Here is a 20,874-nt window from a genome sequence, read left to right as displayed (position 1 = left end):
TCTGAATTATAGAAAACAAGTATAAAAAAAAAAAATCTAATAACATATATGCATTAGAGTTAAGGAAATACACTCAAACAATGAGAAGGTCATTAATTCATCTGTTTATATTACTGATGACTTTGATACTCAACTGTATTTAATCCAGTTGTTTCAGTGCATGGGATAGTGTTAGCTTGGAGCCTTGACACGTCTTTATTCTAGCATTTCAGTTGTAGAAGAAGCCCCACAGGGCAGATTCCAGACCCTTATTTTGAGCTGCAGAGGTAGATCACATTACAGCTGTCATCAGACATGTCTTCAACAGACACAGGCAGTGTCTGGCAGCCACTAAATTGCCCCAAAAGTCAACTGAGCCGCGGCTCTTCAATAAATTCTGCCTGCGACTTGGACATCACCCTTCAGTGTCTGATTCTTATCTGCGAACAAAGCCTGTTATCACGTCCCACGTCAAGATCTGTGACATCTCTCAACAAAGCCCACAACAAATCACCTTAAAAACTCTGTTAACCTCTGTTAACCTCTATCTCCTGTTCTTCCATCTGCCTAGTGTGGAATCTATATTAAAAGACTCCGTTAGAAAAGGACACATTTGTTTGACCTTTAACCAATTCAAAGTCAGCTCATCTCACTAAAGACTGCCAGGCATTTGGCTAAAATTCCTCCAACACGTCGACCCCATGCCTTCTGCTAGCTCGAGTGTGACAAAATGCATGCATACAGACTAATACAAGGTTCTCATTCTTATTTAAAGGATACATCTCAATAAATGTATGTTTTGCCCACACTCCAGTCAATCCGTCACAAGTTTGAATACTGAGCACAGTAATAACTTGGGCTGGGTATCGAGAAAATTGCGATTCTCCCAATTTTCTAACCGAAATATAGTCCAACCAACAGAATGTAATCTTCAGATAAATCAATGTTACCAAGATTTGAAGTCCTACTTGTATTACAATGATACAGAGAAACCGACAGACTGGAGATATTCTAGACAAATTCCAATGTCCGATCAACAGTTGCTGCTAGTTTTCCTTCACCAGCTTATTTTCTGCCTCTCTTGGTTCTCCTGAGGGACACTTAAACAAAGACATGTGCCCTCTGGGGAATCTGCAAAACAAATGCCCCGCAACCACAAACTGAACAACAGTAAAAGACAAAAATAATTAGGCCTGCACTATGAATCAGCTGAGGGGGAGAATCCCACACAAAGCATGAAATGCGAGTAAAATCTGGCCCGCTACCATTGCACTGATGGTTAAGCCTCAGGGGTTGGGATAACATTTACAGACACAAGACTCTGTAATCCTGCTCTGAGCATGATATCATACACAGACATCCAGTCCACTCCCTTCATTCAAAGTTTATTTTAAAAAGCACATAATGAGGGTTTTAACTAAAGGTCCATGCTAGAAAATCACTAAGAAAACCTGACAATGTGAAAGGTTTCAGCCATAACCAGCCAGATTGAGTCGATTCAAACCTAAAGCTGGTTGCATCGTTGATAGTAATGAACAGACTAATCAGAAAAAAACACTGCCAGATGCATGCCATATCCATGCCATGGCACAGCCCATTAGCACAAGAGGCAAACACCATGAAAGCCGCTCTGGTTAGCCCGGAGGTCGTCATGAATATTCATATGCACATGTACACGCTGAACACGGAGATATTTTTATGCCGTCAAAGTCGGGCTGGATCTAAACAGACTTCATTATAATGTGACAACAGATGTGAATGCAAGCTGATGTGACAGGAAACTGACTGGCGCAGTGCCAGACATCATGAGATATTGTCTAATAATGGGATGTGATGGTAAATGCATTCCACAAAATATAAGGTTTATTTTTAGTAGCCATGCCAGCAGTGCGGCTCTAAGGAAGACAATTTCGGTAATGTATTGGATGGATTGCAATGAAATTTGGTGCATAGATTCGTGGTCCCCAGATTATGTTTCTGATCGGCTGGTTATCCCCAGCCACAAGAGAAGGTATGTTTTTGTTGATTATGTACTGTAGCTTATCTGGCTGTCAAGAGGTCAGCTCAGAAACCAGACTTTTAAAATATTCTCAATTCTTCAAATTGTTAAAAGGATAAGGTTGATGTTATTCTATCTATACTGTATATATATATATTGCATTATTGTCCACAAATCCCATAAAAGACCAAAATTAACAATGTTTACGTTTTTCTTTTCATTGGATTTGTGGACAATAAGAAAAGCACAGAATATTGTGTTTTATCCTTTAATGGTGGCTAATGATTTACAATAATATAATATATCCCTAATATCTTATGACAAATTAAACAGCAACATATCATGTTTGAAGCTTCTGAATTAGTCTGTTAGTCTACCCACACATTTCTTTGGCTCTGACATCAAACACTAGGATTGTGTCTCAGGTGTGTTTGGTTATAAACAATTTGAACTCTGAAACATAAGTAAGTTATTTGTCATATTTAAATAACTTTCACCAACAGGCGTAACCTCTGTGCTCTTTGCTCCTTAAATGTCAGGAAAATTACAGACATTACCTGCTGTATTTACTATTTTGTTATCTTCGTCAAGTGTACTCATGATATCACTTTGTAACCTAATCCTGGTGATGAGCTGGATGCCACACTAAATGCATTTTTGCAGGCTCTTGTGACCGTCTGACACATTGGCTTGGCAGTTTGACAGAAACCTTAAAAGCAAAAGAAAGCAGAGGACTTGGCATTCCTCAGGACAATGACATGGTTTTAGGGGAAGCCTTGAGCAAATACTGAAGACGACAAGTGGTGGCATCTGCATTGTTACAGGAAGAAACATATCTCATATCCATTACAAGAGAGCAAGATACTAATGAAACCTCTAACCAATGACATAGTGCTGTGGTCACATTTCACACACGCCTAAACGCCTCAGGATTTAAAAGGGGAATCAGTGCTTTCCTCCCACCAGGGAGTAAAGAGAGTTCATTATGGACCCATCTACAGCAAGTTATAACTCAACAGCCTCCCTGATTAATGGGTAACTCTACTCTGAAGACGCTGTCCTCCAGGCAGAGTTATTCTGGTAATGATGTTTTGTTGAAACATTTAACATAAATTAGGGCTCAAACGATTCCTCAAGTAATTTGATTACTAAAAATCTAATTCTTGGTTTTATCCATATAGGTATATACAGCCCACTGTGTTCTCGCACAGAGGATTATTACTTCTCACAACACACTTACGGGTTGTGTGGAAGACGGTGAAGATGTCAAAACGGAGGAAGAGAGAGGAAATAGCAAGGGGCGAAGAGAAGAGACAGGCTAGAGAAAACGACAGCAAGCGTTCAAACTTTAGGATCATTTCAAGTCGAAACAAAAACTCAGAACAGTGTGTCTATTGTAAAACAGAACCAGCTTACAACAGTAGCACCACGTCAATGCTTCAGCATCTCAGGAGAAAGCATCCCGTCTAATGTTAGCCATCCAGTCCAAAGTTTGAAAATGATTTTAATTTCTGTTTAATCCAGGTCCATTTTGGTCAAAATTGCTTGTCAAAATTACAAAGAAACGTTTGACGATTTTAGTTTATCATAGATAAATGAGTATAAGTAACAAGAATTTGCTGTAAAAAAATAAAGATATGTAGATATATGTGGGCCACAAATAAAGAAATAGTTCGACATTTTGGGAAATGTCAAACTATTCCTTGATACCACTCTAGTGTCTGTATGGAAAATATGAAGCTTCGTTAAACAAATGGGATTTAACAGGTAATTAATGAGCTTTAGTGGGGCTGGCAGGCGGATTCTGTTACCTTTGGCTAGAGCCAGGCTAGCCGTCTCCCCTGTTTCCAGTTTTTAAACTTAGCTAAGCGGCTGCTGGCGGTGGCTTCATATTTTCCGTACAGACATGACAATGGTATCAATCTTCTCATTTAACTTTTAGTAAGAAAGAGAATAAGCATAATTCCATGGTAACGTGCTATTTCTTTAACAACCAAATTAGGAGATTGTCATCAAAGACACATCATGTTTTTCAGCCTCCAAAATCCAGTACGGTGATCTGGGTTGCATCAGCTTTTATAAATGCCAGGTAGAAGAAAATCACCTTTAGATCCAAAAATGAAGTGTTCTGAAATCAAATTGGTTTTGTTTGGCATCAGGATCTCTTGTCTTTGCTGGTTTGGACACGGTGGAAGTACAGTCTTCCAGTTTCTAAGAAAAAAAGTCTTTCCCTGTGGGTGGTATGTTATGTAGTGCCAGCTGCATGTGCCAAAGCTTGATCAACCGACAGAAATCTGACATGAGACAAAGATTCGTATCAATGCTCACAAAGATCATAGCGGTTTAAAATTAAACAGACCAAGGATGGTGAGCGCTATCGCTCCAGCAGCACATCACATGTATTAAGTTAATCCACTCTTTGTTTACATACTACTCTTGCCTGTGTGCTCCTGCTCTTTCAATCAGAACTGTTGACAACAACAAGAGCAAAGTAAATATTCCCAGGCAGGCTCTGTCCACTGCACTCAAAAAGAAAGAAAAAGGGGGCATGAGAGAGGTGTGTGAGGAGACACAGGATGGGGGGGACACGGCTCAGAAAAGGCGGGAAGGAGGCGAAGACCATTGTGGTGTACAATTTCTCTGTAACGTGAGCCCCAGCTTGTTGCCCCCACAGCAGAATGTGCCCTGTCCGATGGATTGGGCGTCAGGTGTGTGCAGCTGCTGGTTAAGCTCTGTTTGCAGACCAAAGAGGGAGAGAAGTGGGAAAAGGAGGAAGGAAAGGCTTCTCAATGAAGGCGATACTGGAGGTTTTTTGTCTCTCCCTCTGGCATTGATGGAACTGATGCCAAGACTTGGATTGTGGCCCAAGAAAGTGCCATGTGTCCCACAGATGGGCCTTCTAAATATGAAGGGACGTCATGTACAGATGGCCATTTTCGCCTGTGCAGAATTTAGAGACAAATGGCCAAATCTGCTCAAGACTGAAATATTACTAATGAATGTGTTATTTTAAAACAACGAAAACAGGACTGTCTTATTTCATATACACGAATAGATCCCTAAATATATGCATGGTTTCAAATATGCGTGCATTTAACTGTGGTATATTTTGCCTAAATAATGGGTGATAAAAGATGTTCACTTGGTGCTATTGTTACTAAGGAGTAGGGCTGGGTATTGCCACTGATTTCCCGAATCCATTTGATTTCGATTTAATGTTGATTTATTTCAGTTGCAAAACCAATTTTTCTTGGACATGAAACCGTTTCTACAATTGTACAAAGTTCCCTCTCACCTGGTGCATTATTAAAAGTATTAATGTTTACATGTAGGAATTGACCTAAATGAACACAGCAGTCAACCCAATGAAGTGCAACTCAACTCATCAACTCACATACTCTACAGTCAGTCAGTATTAAGTAACATTCAATTCTTCTAGTGTTATATGATACAGCCCAAACTAAATATAAAACATAAATGATCACTTACCAGATTGCTTCTTTGTTTACATTTTTTACTGAGTAAGTAAAGTAAAAAGTAAAGTATAGACAGACCAACCAGGGCAAAAACATACCTCTACATTCATCATCTGCTTTTACAATATTGTATACGAATAATCAATGCAGTGCAAGAAGTGCAGCCAAATCCAATATTTGGGATTCAAAGAGGCTTTAAAGAAACAATCCTCTCAGCACTCTCCCAGCATGACGAGAAAAAAAAAAACTCTGATGTGAAGCCCTGCAGCATTTTCAACACTTTATAAAAATAAATACAAAAAAGTGTTGCGCTGGAGACATTGTTCATGTCGCTGATGAAAGGCTAGCGCTCTAGCACAACTCCATGACGAATTTTGTTCACCACCTGCAATGGATGTTCCTCCCGCTCATGAGTAACTTCCTACCTCCCTCTTCTTGATTGAGATTTGCTTAAAACCCTCCAGAAATTCCCTCCCAGAAGGCCAGGGATCCAACTACAGAGGCAGCTGTTTGATATAAAATCCCTCTGAAACATCAACCATCTACCCAGTGCAAAGATACACTACACATGCAAGACAAGGCCCTTGAAAACCCTTCAATTTGGGCTTAAGGGAGGATGTCAGCTCTGCTCCTGCCAGCTAAACAGCTACAGCTTTGAATTTCTTGTAGAGTGCGGATCGGGCCACATTTTTCTGTCCGAGCCCAGCCCACATCCGACAGAGCAGTAACCGAACCCGACCCGAGCCCGACAGGCATGAAGATATTTCTGTCCGAGCCCAACACAGTTAAAATCCAATTTTTTTTCTCATACTAATGACACATGTACGTTTGTTTGTGTGGAAAGCCCGCTTTTATTAAGCAACTGTAGGAAGGCATTCGGAAATATCAACAGCATCAGCGCACACGGGGCAACAAGCGCACGTTAACACAGGCACGCACCTACATAATAAGCGGCTTTAAATTTAAAATGTTCAATGCCTTATCGCGCTGATGTGACCGAGCCCGACCCGAACCCGAACATCATTTCTAGATATCTGTCCGAACCCGGCCCGGCCCTTCGGGTACCGTCGGGTCCCGTCGGGCTCGGGTCGGGTATCCATCCTCTAATGTCTTGGATCGTCAGAGCATTCACAGGCTTTAAACCAAAGACTGATACAACAAACACAAAATAACTATGATTTTACAAAATAGGTAGTTTTTTGCCAGCTTCAGTCATTTTGCAACAGCTCAGCAGACACGTTGAGCAGATTTAAGAACATAAGCTTCCACTTTCTCAGAAATCAATGTCTGCTTTGAATCCTGTCGCTCTTTTAGAACAAAATCAAGTCTGCTGTGTTCAATCTACCCTGTCTCCTAAAAATCACAATACTCAACTATTAGCTTTTGTACATTTGTTTTGTAGGCAATACAATGTTGCTCGATTTACATTTTTTTATCAACAGAACAGAGAAGCATTTTTTGTGCAATATCCCCTAGGCAACTAAAGCATGAGGAATGTTTTAGAGTTGTGTTTACCAAATCAAAGGCCTTGGTTTTGGTTAGAGGAAGATGGTTAAGTGTTCAACAAGCAAACACTGACTTGCGGCCCAAGACTTGAAGCATCGACTTTTTCAGTATTTAACAAAAACACCATCTTTCCTTTTTCTTTTAGTAGTCTAAAGCTAAGAAAACATGGGACAAAGGATGCAAACCCTGGTCTCTAACTTGAAGTCTGGTGCTTCCTTACCCTGTAGACAAAAGCTCAAGCTTGAATAATCAGTAAAAGTAATGAAAAGAGTTAATTCAATATGATGTGCGGCGTTTGATTATTCACCGTGCCGCCGACATACATGTTCGTTGAATTAACTTACATATGCTTAATGCTACAGCACGGCACTATTATAATGCCACAGGGATCAAACAGAGCACTCTCTTTAATGAAAACAATGAGCCAATACATTAGATTATATGGCTGTCATGCCTGGCTATCACTCAGGCAAATGCACTAATCCCACACGAACAACTGCAGCCAACAGCTGCACACTTCCTGCTACATCCAAACAAGTCCTGCAGCAGAGTGAAGGCATTCTCAGGCATTCAGCCACGGAGACGGATGCAGAAGAGGTCAGGGAGACAAGCCATTATTTACACGAGGAGATTGACTCACTGGGATACCTTACAACTTATTTTTGGATACTTCACAACTTGCTACAAAAATATTTTTTTATTAGCTGGCTAATAATGAATGATATAATGATGTCTCAACACTCACAGCCAAACAACAACTTTTCTTAAATATAATGCATATATAAATATACCGTATAATCTGATCTCAGAATGAGTAAACAAGACTAAGAATCTGACCAAACATTTATAGCTTGACCGTTTTAAATGTTAATTTGGTTTACGGCGCAGTTATAGCTTGACATATTTATTTTCATATCAAAGTGTAGTTTCTTCTTCATGCAGTCTGACCTTGGTCAAAAACAATTTGAATATTTCAATTATCAGATTGGCAGTTGGAGTCATTTCATTAAATAAGACGTTCCATTCTTAATTTAATTCTCTCAAGTCGATATAAATCACAATGAATAATGAACTGAATTGCTTCCCAAAACATTTGTTTAAGAGCACTGTAGTCATAGTGAAACTGAAATATGACGTTTATTATGTTTATTCATGGTTTATTAATCTAACCCTCATCAAATACTCAAATGTAAAAAACAAATACGGTTTCACCAAGCTTACATCTTCAAACTGCATGTTTTATTTGACCAACCATGCAAAGATATTCAACTGATGACATATGATGAAACAAATCAGAAAAGCAGGAAATTATCAAATTTGAGAGGCTGAAACAAGTAGAGTTGGGTATCGGACTCTGTACTTTTAAGGGTACTGACCAAATTACATTGGTACTACTGAGTACCAATTCACATGAAATCAAACTGTGCCAAATTTCGGTGCCAAATGTCAGTACCTGAAAGCGCATCTGGTTGAGAGAGTAACTTAGAGTATAAAGAGAAAGAGCGAGGCTATGTCATCTCTGCAGCTGAAGTCACAATTCGGGCACCGGCGAGCCAAAAGCAGTCGCAAGTGTGGTTAACACAATTTTCAAAAGTTGACACAGACAACACTGGCTGCAATATTTGTAATGTGAAATGCAAAGCTGGCCAGGGCAACACGTCTTACCTGAGGAAATATTTGGTCAAACACAAAATATATCTAAAAGCTGAAGAGTGTACCGTGTTTAATTTTCTGCGATCCAAGCCCGCCTGCAGCCAGCGATTAAGAAGTTGAACCCTCCGGACGACAAAACTTTCAGTGAGGCATTGACAACTTCATCGACATCTTCAGGTAATTAATTAGCTAGGTGGATAAGTTGTTGTTGGAGAAAACTAACTAACAAACTAACTACGTTAGCTTAGCATTTTTACTAGCATTAGCCAACACTCAGCCACTGGCGCGTCCAAAATTCATACCAACATGCCATTTAGGATGCTAAAACAGTAGGTGAGATTTTTTGTATGTCTAAAACCTTCGTATTAAACCAATAGTACGTGAACTGCATACTCTGTACGTGGACATATTACAGTATGACAGCACTTTACTAAGAGTATGTACCGGAAAATGGTACCGTTGGGTACCAGTAACGAATTCCAAGTACAAAACCCAACCCTAGAAACAATTCATAGTTTGGCCTTTTTGCTTGATGAATAACTTAAATGATGAATGAATTATCACAATTGTCGTAATTAATTTTCTGTCAATCATATACAACCTCCATGCTCCTAAATACCAACGTCACAGCACTTAAATTGTGTATTGATTCTATCAAGAAAAACTCCACAGCGAAGTACTACACACACACTGGACACAAATTACCTTGACAACAGTCAGAATCAGAAAGCTCTCTATCAAGTTGTAGTGAGTTGTCTCTCTTAAGCCTCTTTCACACAAAGTGTGATTTATGGTTCTGCTTTCGCCGTAGCCTACGTAAGTGGTCTGAAGTTTATACTTGTGCGTTGGTGTGTGCGTCGAGCCGGCATGTTTGTGGAGAGAGCATGGTAGAGCGAGGGAGAAGTGAGAGAGTGACACTGATTAGCTTCGGAGCAAGTAGCGACTCTGGAGGCATAGTGAGAGAAACACTATGTGCTTTCTGTGCTTTCTGACCACGGTCAGAAATCTGTAGCAGGAAAAGTTAACCCTCTTCTTGATTTCATGTTGTTTATGGAGAAGGAGAACCAGGAAATGAGTAGGGGGAAATGCAACGCTGCCAAGACACGATGTGTGTCGCCGTGACGTGTTGTTACATTTTTCGAGAGGTGCACGTCACTTTACGGCGTAGGGGTCGGCGTAGGTATGTGTCTCCACGTACCTACGTTCGTAGCCACGGCGTAGATTTTATGCAGAAGTATAAATCACGCTTAACTTATTTAACAGGGACCAATATGCATAGACTGCATGTGTGAAAGGGCCTGAGGCTTCAATGAACAAAAGTGGTGAGCCAATATGCCCCTTGGCTCTAAAAAAGCTTGTGGTCATCCATCAAAGAAAGCTGCTGAAATGTCTTTACATGAGACACAATGATTTAGTTTATGAGTGATGCCAAAGCTGTTTTAAATGGTGTCAGACCAAACACCATTAAAATGTCAACCTACCCCTATATCATCTCACAATCAGTCGCTGCCTGAGGGTTCATCGGACAAAGGTAATTTCGTTTTTTTTTTTTTTTCGTTTTTTTTTTAAAAAGGTTCAGTAATTTCCTAATACAGCTGGGCACTGTGCTTTAGCAAACATTACTCAAACAGGAGGAAGTATTGCATTTGTTGGGGACTATTTTCAGCAGTGGATTAATCCACATTTGGTGCTCTAGTGAGTATTTGTCAGCAGGACGGTGTCTGTGGGATTGAGTCAAAATAAAGCACAGTGTGTGTGTTTATGGTAATGAAGGAACATGTCACCCAGTGCAATAGCGTAGCTCATTGGTGTGTTTTTAAGTTTTTTGGACTATAATGGAGCTCTGTGGCACAGAGGAAGAAGATATATTGGGCTTTACACAGACAATATTTTTTAGTGGAATGCTGATTTGGGGATTTTCGTGGGTTTTACTGACAATAAGGAATGACGCTGCACAATATCGGCAAACTTTAAAAGTCAATTAGGCCATAAGCTGTTTTATTTAAAAGGACATCTCCACATTATGATGTTGCAGTCAGCAGCATTTCAGCGAAACCCTCCTCCTTCAGGAGTGGCTAGAGTACAAAGTAACCCCAAGTAACACTGTCCATGTCACCTATTGTTGGTGTGGCGGTATACAGACTTTTCTGATTGGGTAAGTCTACTTCAAATAATAATTCAGAATTAATTAATTCAAATGCATAACCCTCGTTTTCCTAAACTGACTTTAATACAAATAAAGCTTATTATTATTATTATTATTATTATATTATTTAAGAATCCCTCACCTCCCTGAAATGCACTGATGGATAAAACCTTGTTTGGTTATAAAAATGTCATGATGGCATGAACTAAGCAAGCAGATGTCTACTTTCTGTTCTGTAAATGTCATGGTAAAAGCTCTGGCACTGCCCTGATTTACTGCACAACCACACTGCCCGGACCACTTACCCATTTCTGTAACACAACATGTCCATCATACTGATGAACACTGGTCCGTGAGATCAATAAGGAGGTTGGTATACAATGCATCAGCTAAGCGACATGTTAGGGTTTTTTGTCATACTCAGGATGGGTTTATTTCCATGCAGGAGAGATGCTTTTAGCCACAAATTGTATTCGAGTAAGTGCCCTCCGAGGCCCATTAGGGAGGAGGTCAGTTTTGACAGAGCTCTTTAGGAGGGCACTAACCAACAACCTAATCCAAAAACAGACAGATTTACTCCGTCTCCAGAGGAGGTAGAGGGGAGATGAGGATTAAATAGCGGTAACCCAATTAAGACAAGGCTGATGGAGTAAAAAAACAGGGATTTAAGAGAAAAAGAGGTTTATGGTTAGGACAGAGTGAGTGTTGTCCTGTTGTGAGATGCGAGACGAAGAAAGGTTTACATTCGGTCTGCAGGTAATCCATCAGTGAACATGATGTCTGCCTTCAAGAGAAGCGGTGGGGAAGAAACGGATTCACACAAGAATTCTTATCTTTTATTATTCTCAATTGATTCAAAGATTTCAAAAATGTATTTTTGTATGTCCAATGAATTCTGTCAATTGACCAATCTGTTATTTGACTAGGCTAATTGTTTCAGCTCCAATCAGTTGTTAGTATTACATGGTTAGCGGGCGCCCGGATAGCTCCGTTGGTAGAGCGGGCGCCCATATATAGAGGTTTACTCCTCGACGCAGCAGGCCCGCGTTCGACTCTGACCTGCGGCCCTTTGCTGAATGTCATTGCCCCTCTCTCTCCCTTTTCATTTCTTCAGCTGTCCTGTCAATAAAGGCCTAAAAATGCCCAAAAAAATAATATGTCGATGCGATGTTCCAGCTCCTCAACTGTGAAGATTTGCTGCTTTTCTTTGGGTTACATTATTCTAAACTCAATATTTTGGGATTTTGGGACTCTGGAGTCTCTTTCACACATTATGGATTGGTAATTTACCAGATAACCTTTCCAGCACCGCAAGTGATTTTCACCATTCATACATGCACTACATTCAGGAACATTTCAATCTTGCGTTTTTTTCACACATGCTGGAGTAGATGGTGCAAGACATAGTCCAGCAGATGGCGCTAATGTAACACTTATGGATGGCAACCGCCAAAAAACTTTACAAATAAAAAGAAAGATGGGGGCAAGGCTGGATATAATTTACGTGCACTGGGCGGGAGACGTCTGAGACGTCGAGCGGGGAGCAGTTTTTGTCCTGTGCCAATGTTCTTATAATGTATTAAATATTCAACAAGGTTGAGAGACAAATTTTTTGGTGATCTACTTGAATCAGAAACATCAAATCATCAGCGGAGTCTTGTGAATGGTCCGTTCGCTCCACGTCAGATGGACTAGGGATGCTAATTTAGATTTTTTATTTTCTGACCGATAGCTGACCCTTTTTAACCTCAAACTCATTAACCGTTAACCGACAAGCAGGCAACGGAGTCCCAGTTCACCCGTCCAGGAGGCACGGACATACTTTCCGCCTTCCACATCTGGACAGCTGCGGAGTCGTTCCGGTCATGCAGCCACGATGTTGCTTGCATTGTCATGGACACATGCAGCCATTTTCCTGGAAACGCTTGTGCATCCACATTAAAAAATAAGCAGAGCTATGTTTCACAATTAAAAACTAATCTTGGTTTAGTAAATCCAGGTTAATTGCTGTAAACCAAAATTAAATACAGTTTAATGTGCTGTCGGGACTAAGTAAGTACGTAGGCTAAAACAGGGGGGGTTAGCCATACATTTTCCACTGCTCTGTATTCCTTACTAAACTTTTCATTGTTTGCTAGCTTAAAAGTCAGTTGGCCTGAAGCTAGTCCTTAACAAAACAACAGTTTTCTTGTCGAACCGGTATTTTGAGAAATGCAGCAGCATCATACAACTGACACTTGATTATTATGCTCAATCCATCCCAAAAAGGTTGTCATTTTAAAAGTTTAACCTCCTCAAGAGTAAGTTTAAAGTTAATACTGGTTCACAGTTTAAATTGGAGGCTAAAGAATTCAATTGAATCTAAATTTAGAGTATAAACTAAACTGACATTAAAAGAGGTTTATAATATTGTTTTAAAGCAACACTAGAGAACTTTTCCCTCTTCGGTCCCCCTACAGGTTGTCTCATTGGAATTACAGCCGCGCAAGCTGTAATTCCAATGAGACAACCTGTAGGGGGACCGAAGCGGGAAAAGTTACATAGTGTTGCTTTAACTGATAGTATTAAAACGGTCAAAATTCTTATTGTAGGTTAATGTTTAAACTGTTCATTATTAACATCCCTAAGAGGGTTGTCCCTGCTGCAATGAAACTGCTTTCATTCACAACAGTTTTCCTTGAAATGTTACTCTGTCTTGAGGTGGGAAATTGGCGGAACAGATTTCCCTGAATATCGATCCCTGCTCCCATTCACACATGGCTCCATGCAGGAAATGTTCCTGAACATTTCAGGGACAGACTGCATGTGTGAAAGAGGACGTGACCTTGGACTCTTGGAAAATATGGACATGTTGCACTATCGTAACCAATAATAGAGAGGGTAAGCTTCAAATGAGTTAAGAAATTAATCTATACACCACTCCTTACCCTTAAACGTGCTCATATTATGCTTTTTGGCTTTTTCCCTTTCCTTTATTGGGTTATATCTTTTTTGTGCACGTTATAAGTGTACAAAGTGAAAAAGCCCAAAGTCCATCCCAAAGGGACTTACCATCTCCAACAGAAAACACTGTTAACAAACAGCTCCAAACAGCTCTATTGTAGTCCAGCCTTTACAATTTGTAACACATGTTGTAATGCTTGCCCAGCTGCTAGCATGGCACGCCCTCATACTCTGCTTCTGACTGGCTAGTAGTCCTTACCTAGCTACTGCGCCTGTGCGACACCGATGGAACAGAAGTAAAATGCCTCACTCCGTAGCTAAAAAAAACAGAGAGCTCAACACACAGGGTGAAAAGAGGAGCTGCAGCAATGTGCAGTACAACAAAATGTTTTTGTTTTTTTATTAAACCATGTAAACCTATTCTGATATAACCTCTAAATACAATTATGAACCTGAAAATGAGCATAATATGAACACTTTAAAACTCCTTGAGCAAAACAATATTCACAATCTAAAACTAAACTGACAGACTGGTTGTCAGTATCCCACTGCCCTGTGTCTAAAACCAGCCTCTTCCATCACACATTGCTACTATTGTCTAGTTTTAGCTGATGAATAACATCAGAGAGACAAAAAAGCATGTCCTGCTTTGAGAACTTAGTTCGGTCCTGCGGTCTGAGGTTGTTTAGATGTTTACAGCAGTCTTGTTAAACCTTTAATAACTTACCCAGACTCTGTCGCATGACAGTCTAGGACACAAGCTTTTAAAATAAACACAGTCGTCACATACCAACGAACGCTCAAAGTACGTAGCTTGTGTTGGTGGGTTAATTGGTCCGTTAATTACGCAGTAATTAATTGTACCTTTAAATATTTTAGGACTCAGAGACTTTCAACAGAAAACGACCAAACATAAGGGCTGAGATGCGGGAACAGAGTGTCAAATTAGTGGAAACCCACACACATTCAACATGCGCCTCTTTCACTATATGTAAATTAGCCTTCAAAATTCACTGCTGAAGCGAAGACCAACTAATTAAGCTAACATAATTAACCAAAAGAAACACTTAATTCTGAAAGAAAACTGTGCTCTAGTAAGTTAACAAAACATATTGTGGAAATGTCAGAAACATTTCAGTAGGAGCATCCAAGAAAAGCCACACGTAGTATTCTCATTCAATCTCAACGGCGGTCCTCCTTCACTAACAACTTGTCTGCTTTAAAAAAAAAATGGCGTATTTAGCCTAATTGTAGTTTTAACTCACCGCTCCAGTTGAGGAGGCATACGTGAAGAAAGAGCGGTACAAGTATTCTGTGCATGCGAGCCATGTTCTTGGAAAAGCTGCTCGTCGTATCCACTCCGAAATAATGTGAAGTGGTGTGTAGCCGAGAAGTTGAAGCCAACAGCCCGGAGACTGAGGAGAGGCGGAGAAGGAGGGGAAGGAGGGGGGGTGAGCTCAATTAAAGTCTCAGTCTGGCGGGGTCCTCCTATTGTGGAGGCTTTATGTGTGTTTGGTTGAAGCAGCTTATCAGTGTTTTCTTCTGCTACAAACTTCTAATTCACACAGGGATTGTTTTTTTCCTTGGGTAGAAAGTCCTCAAGGTCAGGATAACAAGCCTACCTTATCATTCGTGCACACCTTTTAGCCGAAATCACGTGTTGGCTGAATTCAGTTTAACCGGGACAATATTTGCATTTCCATTGTGGTTTAAGGTGATAAATCCATTGACACATGGTCCTGAATTTAATTTTGAAGTACTGCACTACATTTTGGGAAATAGCCTAGATGTACGCTTATAATGCTTTCTGGATTAGATTGATATGTCATATCTACGGCCAGCAGGCAGTTAGCATAGTTTAGCAGTGGTGGAGGAAGTATTCAGATCATTTACTTAAGGTGCTATTTATGTAATTCACAACATTAATATAGCAGCAAACTACTTTTTTTTGCCATGTAAATATATAGCATCTTTCACACTCCACAACTACATAGCATCCTTCACACTGGCCGGGCATGCAAGTAATCAATAAAACCATTTTTAAAATCAACTTTTGTCAAAATATTGATTTATTTAGTAAGTAGCCATGTAATAAGGGGGATAATGTAGAGTGAGCAGGTCATTATTGCGATGTTCAATTAAATTTGCAACTAGAAGAGCACTTAGGGAGCGCAGAACTTTGACAACCCATGTCCTATCTCACAATGTTTTTGCAGTGTGAATATTTTCCAATGGAGAAGTCTTTTTTTTTTTTTTTTTTTTTTAGGTTAATCCAACACCCCATACATGCAGCACAAATGCCCTATCTCACAATGTTAATAAATTGGAAAAAGTATTTGTTTATCGGCCCCATGATTTGGATCCCCTCCAAAATGTAAAGGGTTCTTTCGTGGCCCATGCTACACCTTACCACCAAGTTTTGTGAAAATCGGGCCAGTTTTTGCATAATCCTGCTGACAAACGGAAAACCGTACCAGAAAGTGGCGCACACTTAGTGACAAGCTTTGCATCACCCAACAGTGGTAGGTCCGCCAGAGAGGGTAGGCGGAGCTGATGCAACAGACTCCAAACAAGAGCAATGACTACAGACCATGAAACTTCAAAAACAAGTGAAATCTAAAAACACACTTGTTGAAATGAATGCTCATCACCACAAGTGCCGCCAAAGAGAAGAAAATGGAGATCTCCGAGATTGTAACTTTAATTATAAAAACTTAGTTCTATCACCTAACAAATCACAAATTACCTCGGTCATCTTAGAATTCATACAGTAAGTAATAAATCAGCCACATTTGATTAATCAATTTGATTAATTGATAAGTGATAAACACCTGGGCGCCCAGATAGCTCAGTTGGTAGAGCGGACGCCCATATATAGAAGTTCATTCCTCGACGTAGTGGCTACAGGTTTGACTCCGACCTGCAGCCCTTTGCTGCATGTCATTCCCCCCTCTCTCTCCCCTTTCACGTCTTAAGCTGTCCTGTCAAAAATAAAGGCCGGAAATGCCCAAAAAATTATCTTAAAAAAAAAAACTAAAAACACCTTAGCAGCCGTTTAAAATATTAGTTTTTCTAATACTTCCAGCTGTTTCTAGCTCGCCCACACATTTTTTATCGTTAGTAGTCCCCAGAGAAGAAGAAGTTGGTAATTTCATGGCGCAGATTAGAACCCAAATTGAAACGTAAGCAACTAAAATTGCTGAATGTTAGAACATTGAGTCAAATAGGTTGTCGTTACTGTGACTTATAAAGTGTCAGGTTTAGTTCCATCATAGTGTCAAAAAACGTTAGCTGACGTTGTTCAGTAGCTAGCTAACACTTTTGCAAGGCACTGTATCCGTGTCACATTCTCATTAGGGGCTGAGCCCCCCTAAAGGTCTGATCCTAGAATCGCCCCTGGTTCAGAGTGAGTGTTGAGCAAAGCTTACATACGCTGGACTTCCTCCAGTAAAGTGAGCAGGCTTCTGCTGTTTCCATCACTGACTGTAGAGTCACCTTAGCCAACAGCTGCAGCAGAAAAGCTTCCTGGAGTCGGTCACCCAGCTGTCCAGCCCCGTCACACATATGCCTATGGACACAGCACAGGTATTAGACATGGAGACGAACATCTTGTGGCTTATAGAACACTTACAGCCTACTATAGGTTTACCAGAAGGAGCTTCCAAATATACCGTATGTGGGGCACTCCTATTGTGAAATTGTGACTGAACATTTTACAGCTTATCATTACCATGTAGGTAAAGCACCCACAACTTGAATCAATTTGGAATTAATTTAATGGAATCAAAAAGTGATTGGTATTGGACATTAAATTATATGGACAGCTGTGATCATTCTAAATTTCTACTTATTTGAAGGATGTTTTAGGTCTGAAGAGGATAAAGTACCCAGTATTTCACCACAAAAAAGCAAAAATGAGAAAAAAGTGAAGTAGATTTCATTGTGTGTTGATCCGTCAGCTTTTGTCAACTCAAAATAAACCTAATATGAGCTTCATGCTGAAATGAGGACAGCAGCAGCTGCACACATGTGTAAAAGGGTATCTTGCACTTCATATCAGGGAATATTTGGTTTGGATTTGAGCCAAATCCTCTCTCCACTCTAAAGAAAACCATCTCTCACATGAAATCTATGTACCCCTTACTCATGAGACGTGATTCTAACCAGGCGTCTCCAAAAAACTGTTGGCCCACCATTCACTTTGTCAAGGCCCTAATAACTCCAGTACTGAAGAATCTGATGAACAAAGCTCTCCAGAGTGGATGGTGTTGCGGAGCAGTAATCTAAGTTAGTAAAGTTTTATTAAAACTAAAAATTACTTTTTAAAAACACAAGTACAAAGTGCTATTTGTGAAATAAATGACAATACATAACAGCACAATTAGAGACAGACAAATGTAAAACAAACCGAAACATAATACAGGGATGGAGATCTATAAAAAGGCTTGCCTGTAGAGATGGGTTTTTAGAAGCGGCATAAAACAGTCTAAAGATTCATCGAATCTGACAGATTGGGGAACAGGGTTGGGTCTAAAACAGCAAAGGGTGATCACTTTGTCTTGCAGTGGAGTGGGGGATGGATAACAGGGCGAGATTTGAGGGTCGTACTGGTTGAGAAGTAGAATGAGGAGATCAGAATGTACTGGGGGCAAAGTCATGCAGTGCCTCATGTGTAATCAACAGGATATCGTAGTTAAATCTGAATTTTATAGGATGCAAATGGAGGAATGCAAGAACAGTGGTAATGTGGGATGGATGGTCATTCTAGTTAATAGCCTGGCAGATTTTAAACCAACTGTAAAGGATAAGAAGCAGCTTGACTAAATTTAAATGAACTGTATTTATATAGCGCTTTTCTAGTCTTAACTACTCAAAGCACTCTAACATAGTACAGGAATCATTCACACACATTCATACACTGTGGCTGAGGATGCCATACAAGGTGCCACCTGCTCATCAGATAAGCATTCACACACATTTACACTTCAAGGGCGCAGCATCGGGAGCAATTTGTTCTTATTCGGGAGCAATTAATTGTTCAAGATCTGTAGAAGACAAGATTCAGATTTTTGCGATATTTCTTTGCTGAAGAAAACAGGATTGGACGAGCTTAGTGGCATGATGGTCAAAAGTCACATTCTGGTCAAAGATGACACCAAGATTATTAGCCCTAGATGTGAGTGAAATGGACCAATAAACTGATCAACTGCAGCGGCAAAGTTAACAGGTCCGATTAAAAGAATTTCTGTTTTTTCAGGGTTGAAGTGAAGGAAATTTAGAGACATCTGATCTTTGGTGGAGGGAGGGAGGACAGTTGATTTAGGTTATTGGGTTTGGCAGAGAAATAAATCGGTGTATCTTCAGCATAACAGTGATAGGACACATCATGAAAGCAGCTCAGCCACCTTTCTCTAACCATCTCCCTGTCTACACCTTCTGACTGAGACTTTGCCGGTCCTAAATCTCATTACAAAACAAATGTTTAGCTATTTAGCAGTTTTCCCCTATTCCCTCTTTAATTAAGAGTGCCTGATTCTCCCTGCGCTGCAGTCATTTCACTGTTAACTCTACTGCTGTCCTGGGGAGGGTGTGGAGTGGACAGGCATGTGCTACATCCATGACAGATGGTACGGCCAGCCTCTTCCCCTCTTCACCTGCCACATACTGGAAAAAGGGAGCTTCCCCAGGACAGCATAACATGCTGGAAATTGATGCTACGCCCCCAAAAATCAGCCCCCCACCCTCTGTGCAGGCGCCCTGACAAACCATGCGGCTCTCATAACTCAACTTTGACGGGAAAGCTCCTGAACTTTGGAACCAGAAGATCAAGTCAATCTCCTCTTAAAATACCCTTCTCTGATCCATACCCTCCTTTAAAAAAAAATGTCTTAACTCCTCACACAGGGTTTTGAAATGCTACATGTAGCACTAAAGTCAGAAACAGTATTGGAGTCATAGTGATTGTGGGTGATGTGATATCATAGTAAAAATCTATATTTGTCTCCCTGGCTCACACAAATATCACTGGCCTTTGGAAATAAAGTCTGTTTTATGTAGAGAGAGTGGAAACAAAGTCACAAGCTTGTGTGAAAAAGTCTTTGAAGTTGGCAGAAATCCCAAACCCCATCTGAAATCCCTCTTTTCCCCTGTAATGGAGAGGCGAGGCAGAAAAAAAAGATGATTCCCTTCTGCCAAAGCTTTCTTCTACTGTACTTTAAAATCAGCCGTGCCTCTTTGTTAAATCCCTTCCTCTCACCTTTTTCTTGCTTCTTCTCTCTCTTAATTAGTTGTGTGGGAGGGAAAGAAAGAAAGAAAGAAAGAAAGAAAGAAAGATTACATTATGTTTCACTGAGTTTGTACTGAACCAGCAGCAAGTCAGCTCTGGGTGTTGTAGACCCAAATATATATTTTTATTTACTTTAAATTACTCTTTTTATTCTACTCTATTTATTTCATGAAATTTTTTGAATGATAAATGATACTGGCAATGAAAGCAAAACTAGCTGTTAACACATTTTAGACTGTAGAAGACTTGACTTAAAGTTATAATCCTTAAGATTTTCATTAAATCAACCCCCGTTTTTAAATCATATTTATATTCAAAGTATTCAGTAATACCTCACTGCATAGTAGTTTTCATTGTTAGTGACGGAAGGCACCAATCCTGGAAACACCCGCTGACAGCCATACTTCATTAACAATGCATCTTCAAAAGCAAGACATGCTCTTTTTTTAGGCATTTTTGACAGCAGATCAATTTTAAATATTGCAGGGAGGAATAGAAAAAGAAGGACCAGACAGGGTGAGCTGTCAGATGACGGGCTGCAGGCGACAGCTCCACAGCAAAGGAAATTAAAACAATGTGTGTTTGTTTGGCTGCACTGTAAAACAGTTGCTCTTCGTTGTCTTAGTGACAAAGTAGCTGCTCAAGGAACCTTTGCTGCTCCCAGGACTCTGGGATATGTAGTATTAAAAACACACATGTTGTTACCACCAGTAACCACAGGTGTCCTGATAACTGGAATATTAAGGATTTTAATTTGAAATATTGTTACCTATCACTAGATAAGTATCTGCAGTACAGACTACACAGATGTGTGTAGTATACAGATCAAGTACAGATCATATAAGTATTTAAAGGTCCAATGTGTAGGAATTTCTCCCATCTAGCG

The 20,874-nt window shown here is 40.1% G+C and overlaps 1 protein-coding gene across 2 annotated transcripts in view; it reads right to left on the bottom strand.

Moving 5' to 3' along the window:
* Window positions 1–15,193, bottom strand: part of mcama (melanoma cell adhesion molecule a) — a 51,592-nt gene extending 36,399 nt beyond the window's left edge. Inside the window, exon 1 of one of the 2 annotated variants that reach the window (XM_031308224.2) lies at window positions 14,968–15,193. In XM_031308224.2, the coding sequence (XP_031164084.2) occupies window positions 14,968–15,031 (64 nt within the window). In that variant the 5' untranslated portion in view covers window positions 15,032–15,193. The remainder of the gene's footprint in view (window positions 1–14,967) is intronic. The other variant, XM_031308225.2, reaches the window with a different exon arrangement.
* Between the last annotated feature and the right edge of the window lie 5,681 nt (window positions 15,194–20,874).

Source organism: Sander lucioperca, chromosome 13, assembly GCF_008315115.2.
Source record: "Sander lucioperca isolate FBNREF2018 chromosome 13, SLUC_FBN_1.2, whole genome shotgun sequence".
NCBI lineage: Eukaryota > Metazoa > Chordata > Actinopteri > Perciformes > Percidae > Sander > Sander lucioperca.
This window is presented reverse-complemented; position numbering and strand designations above follow the sequence as displayed.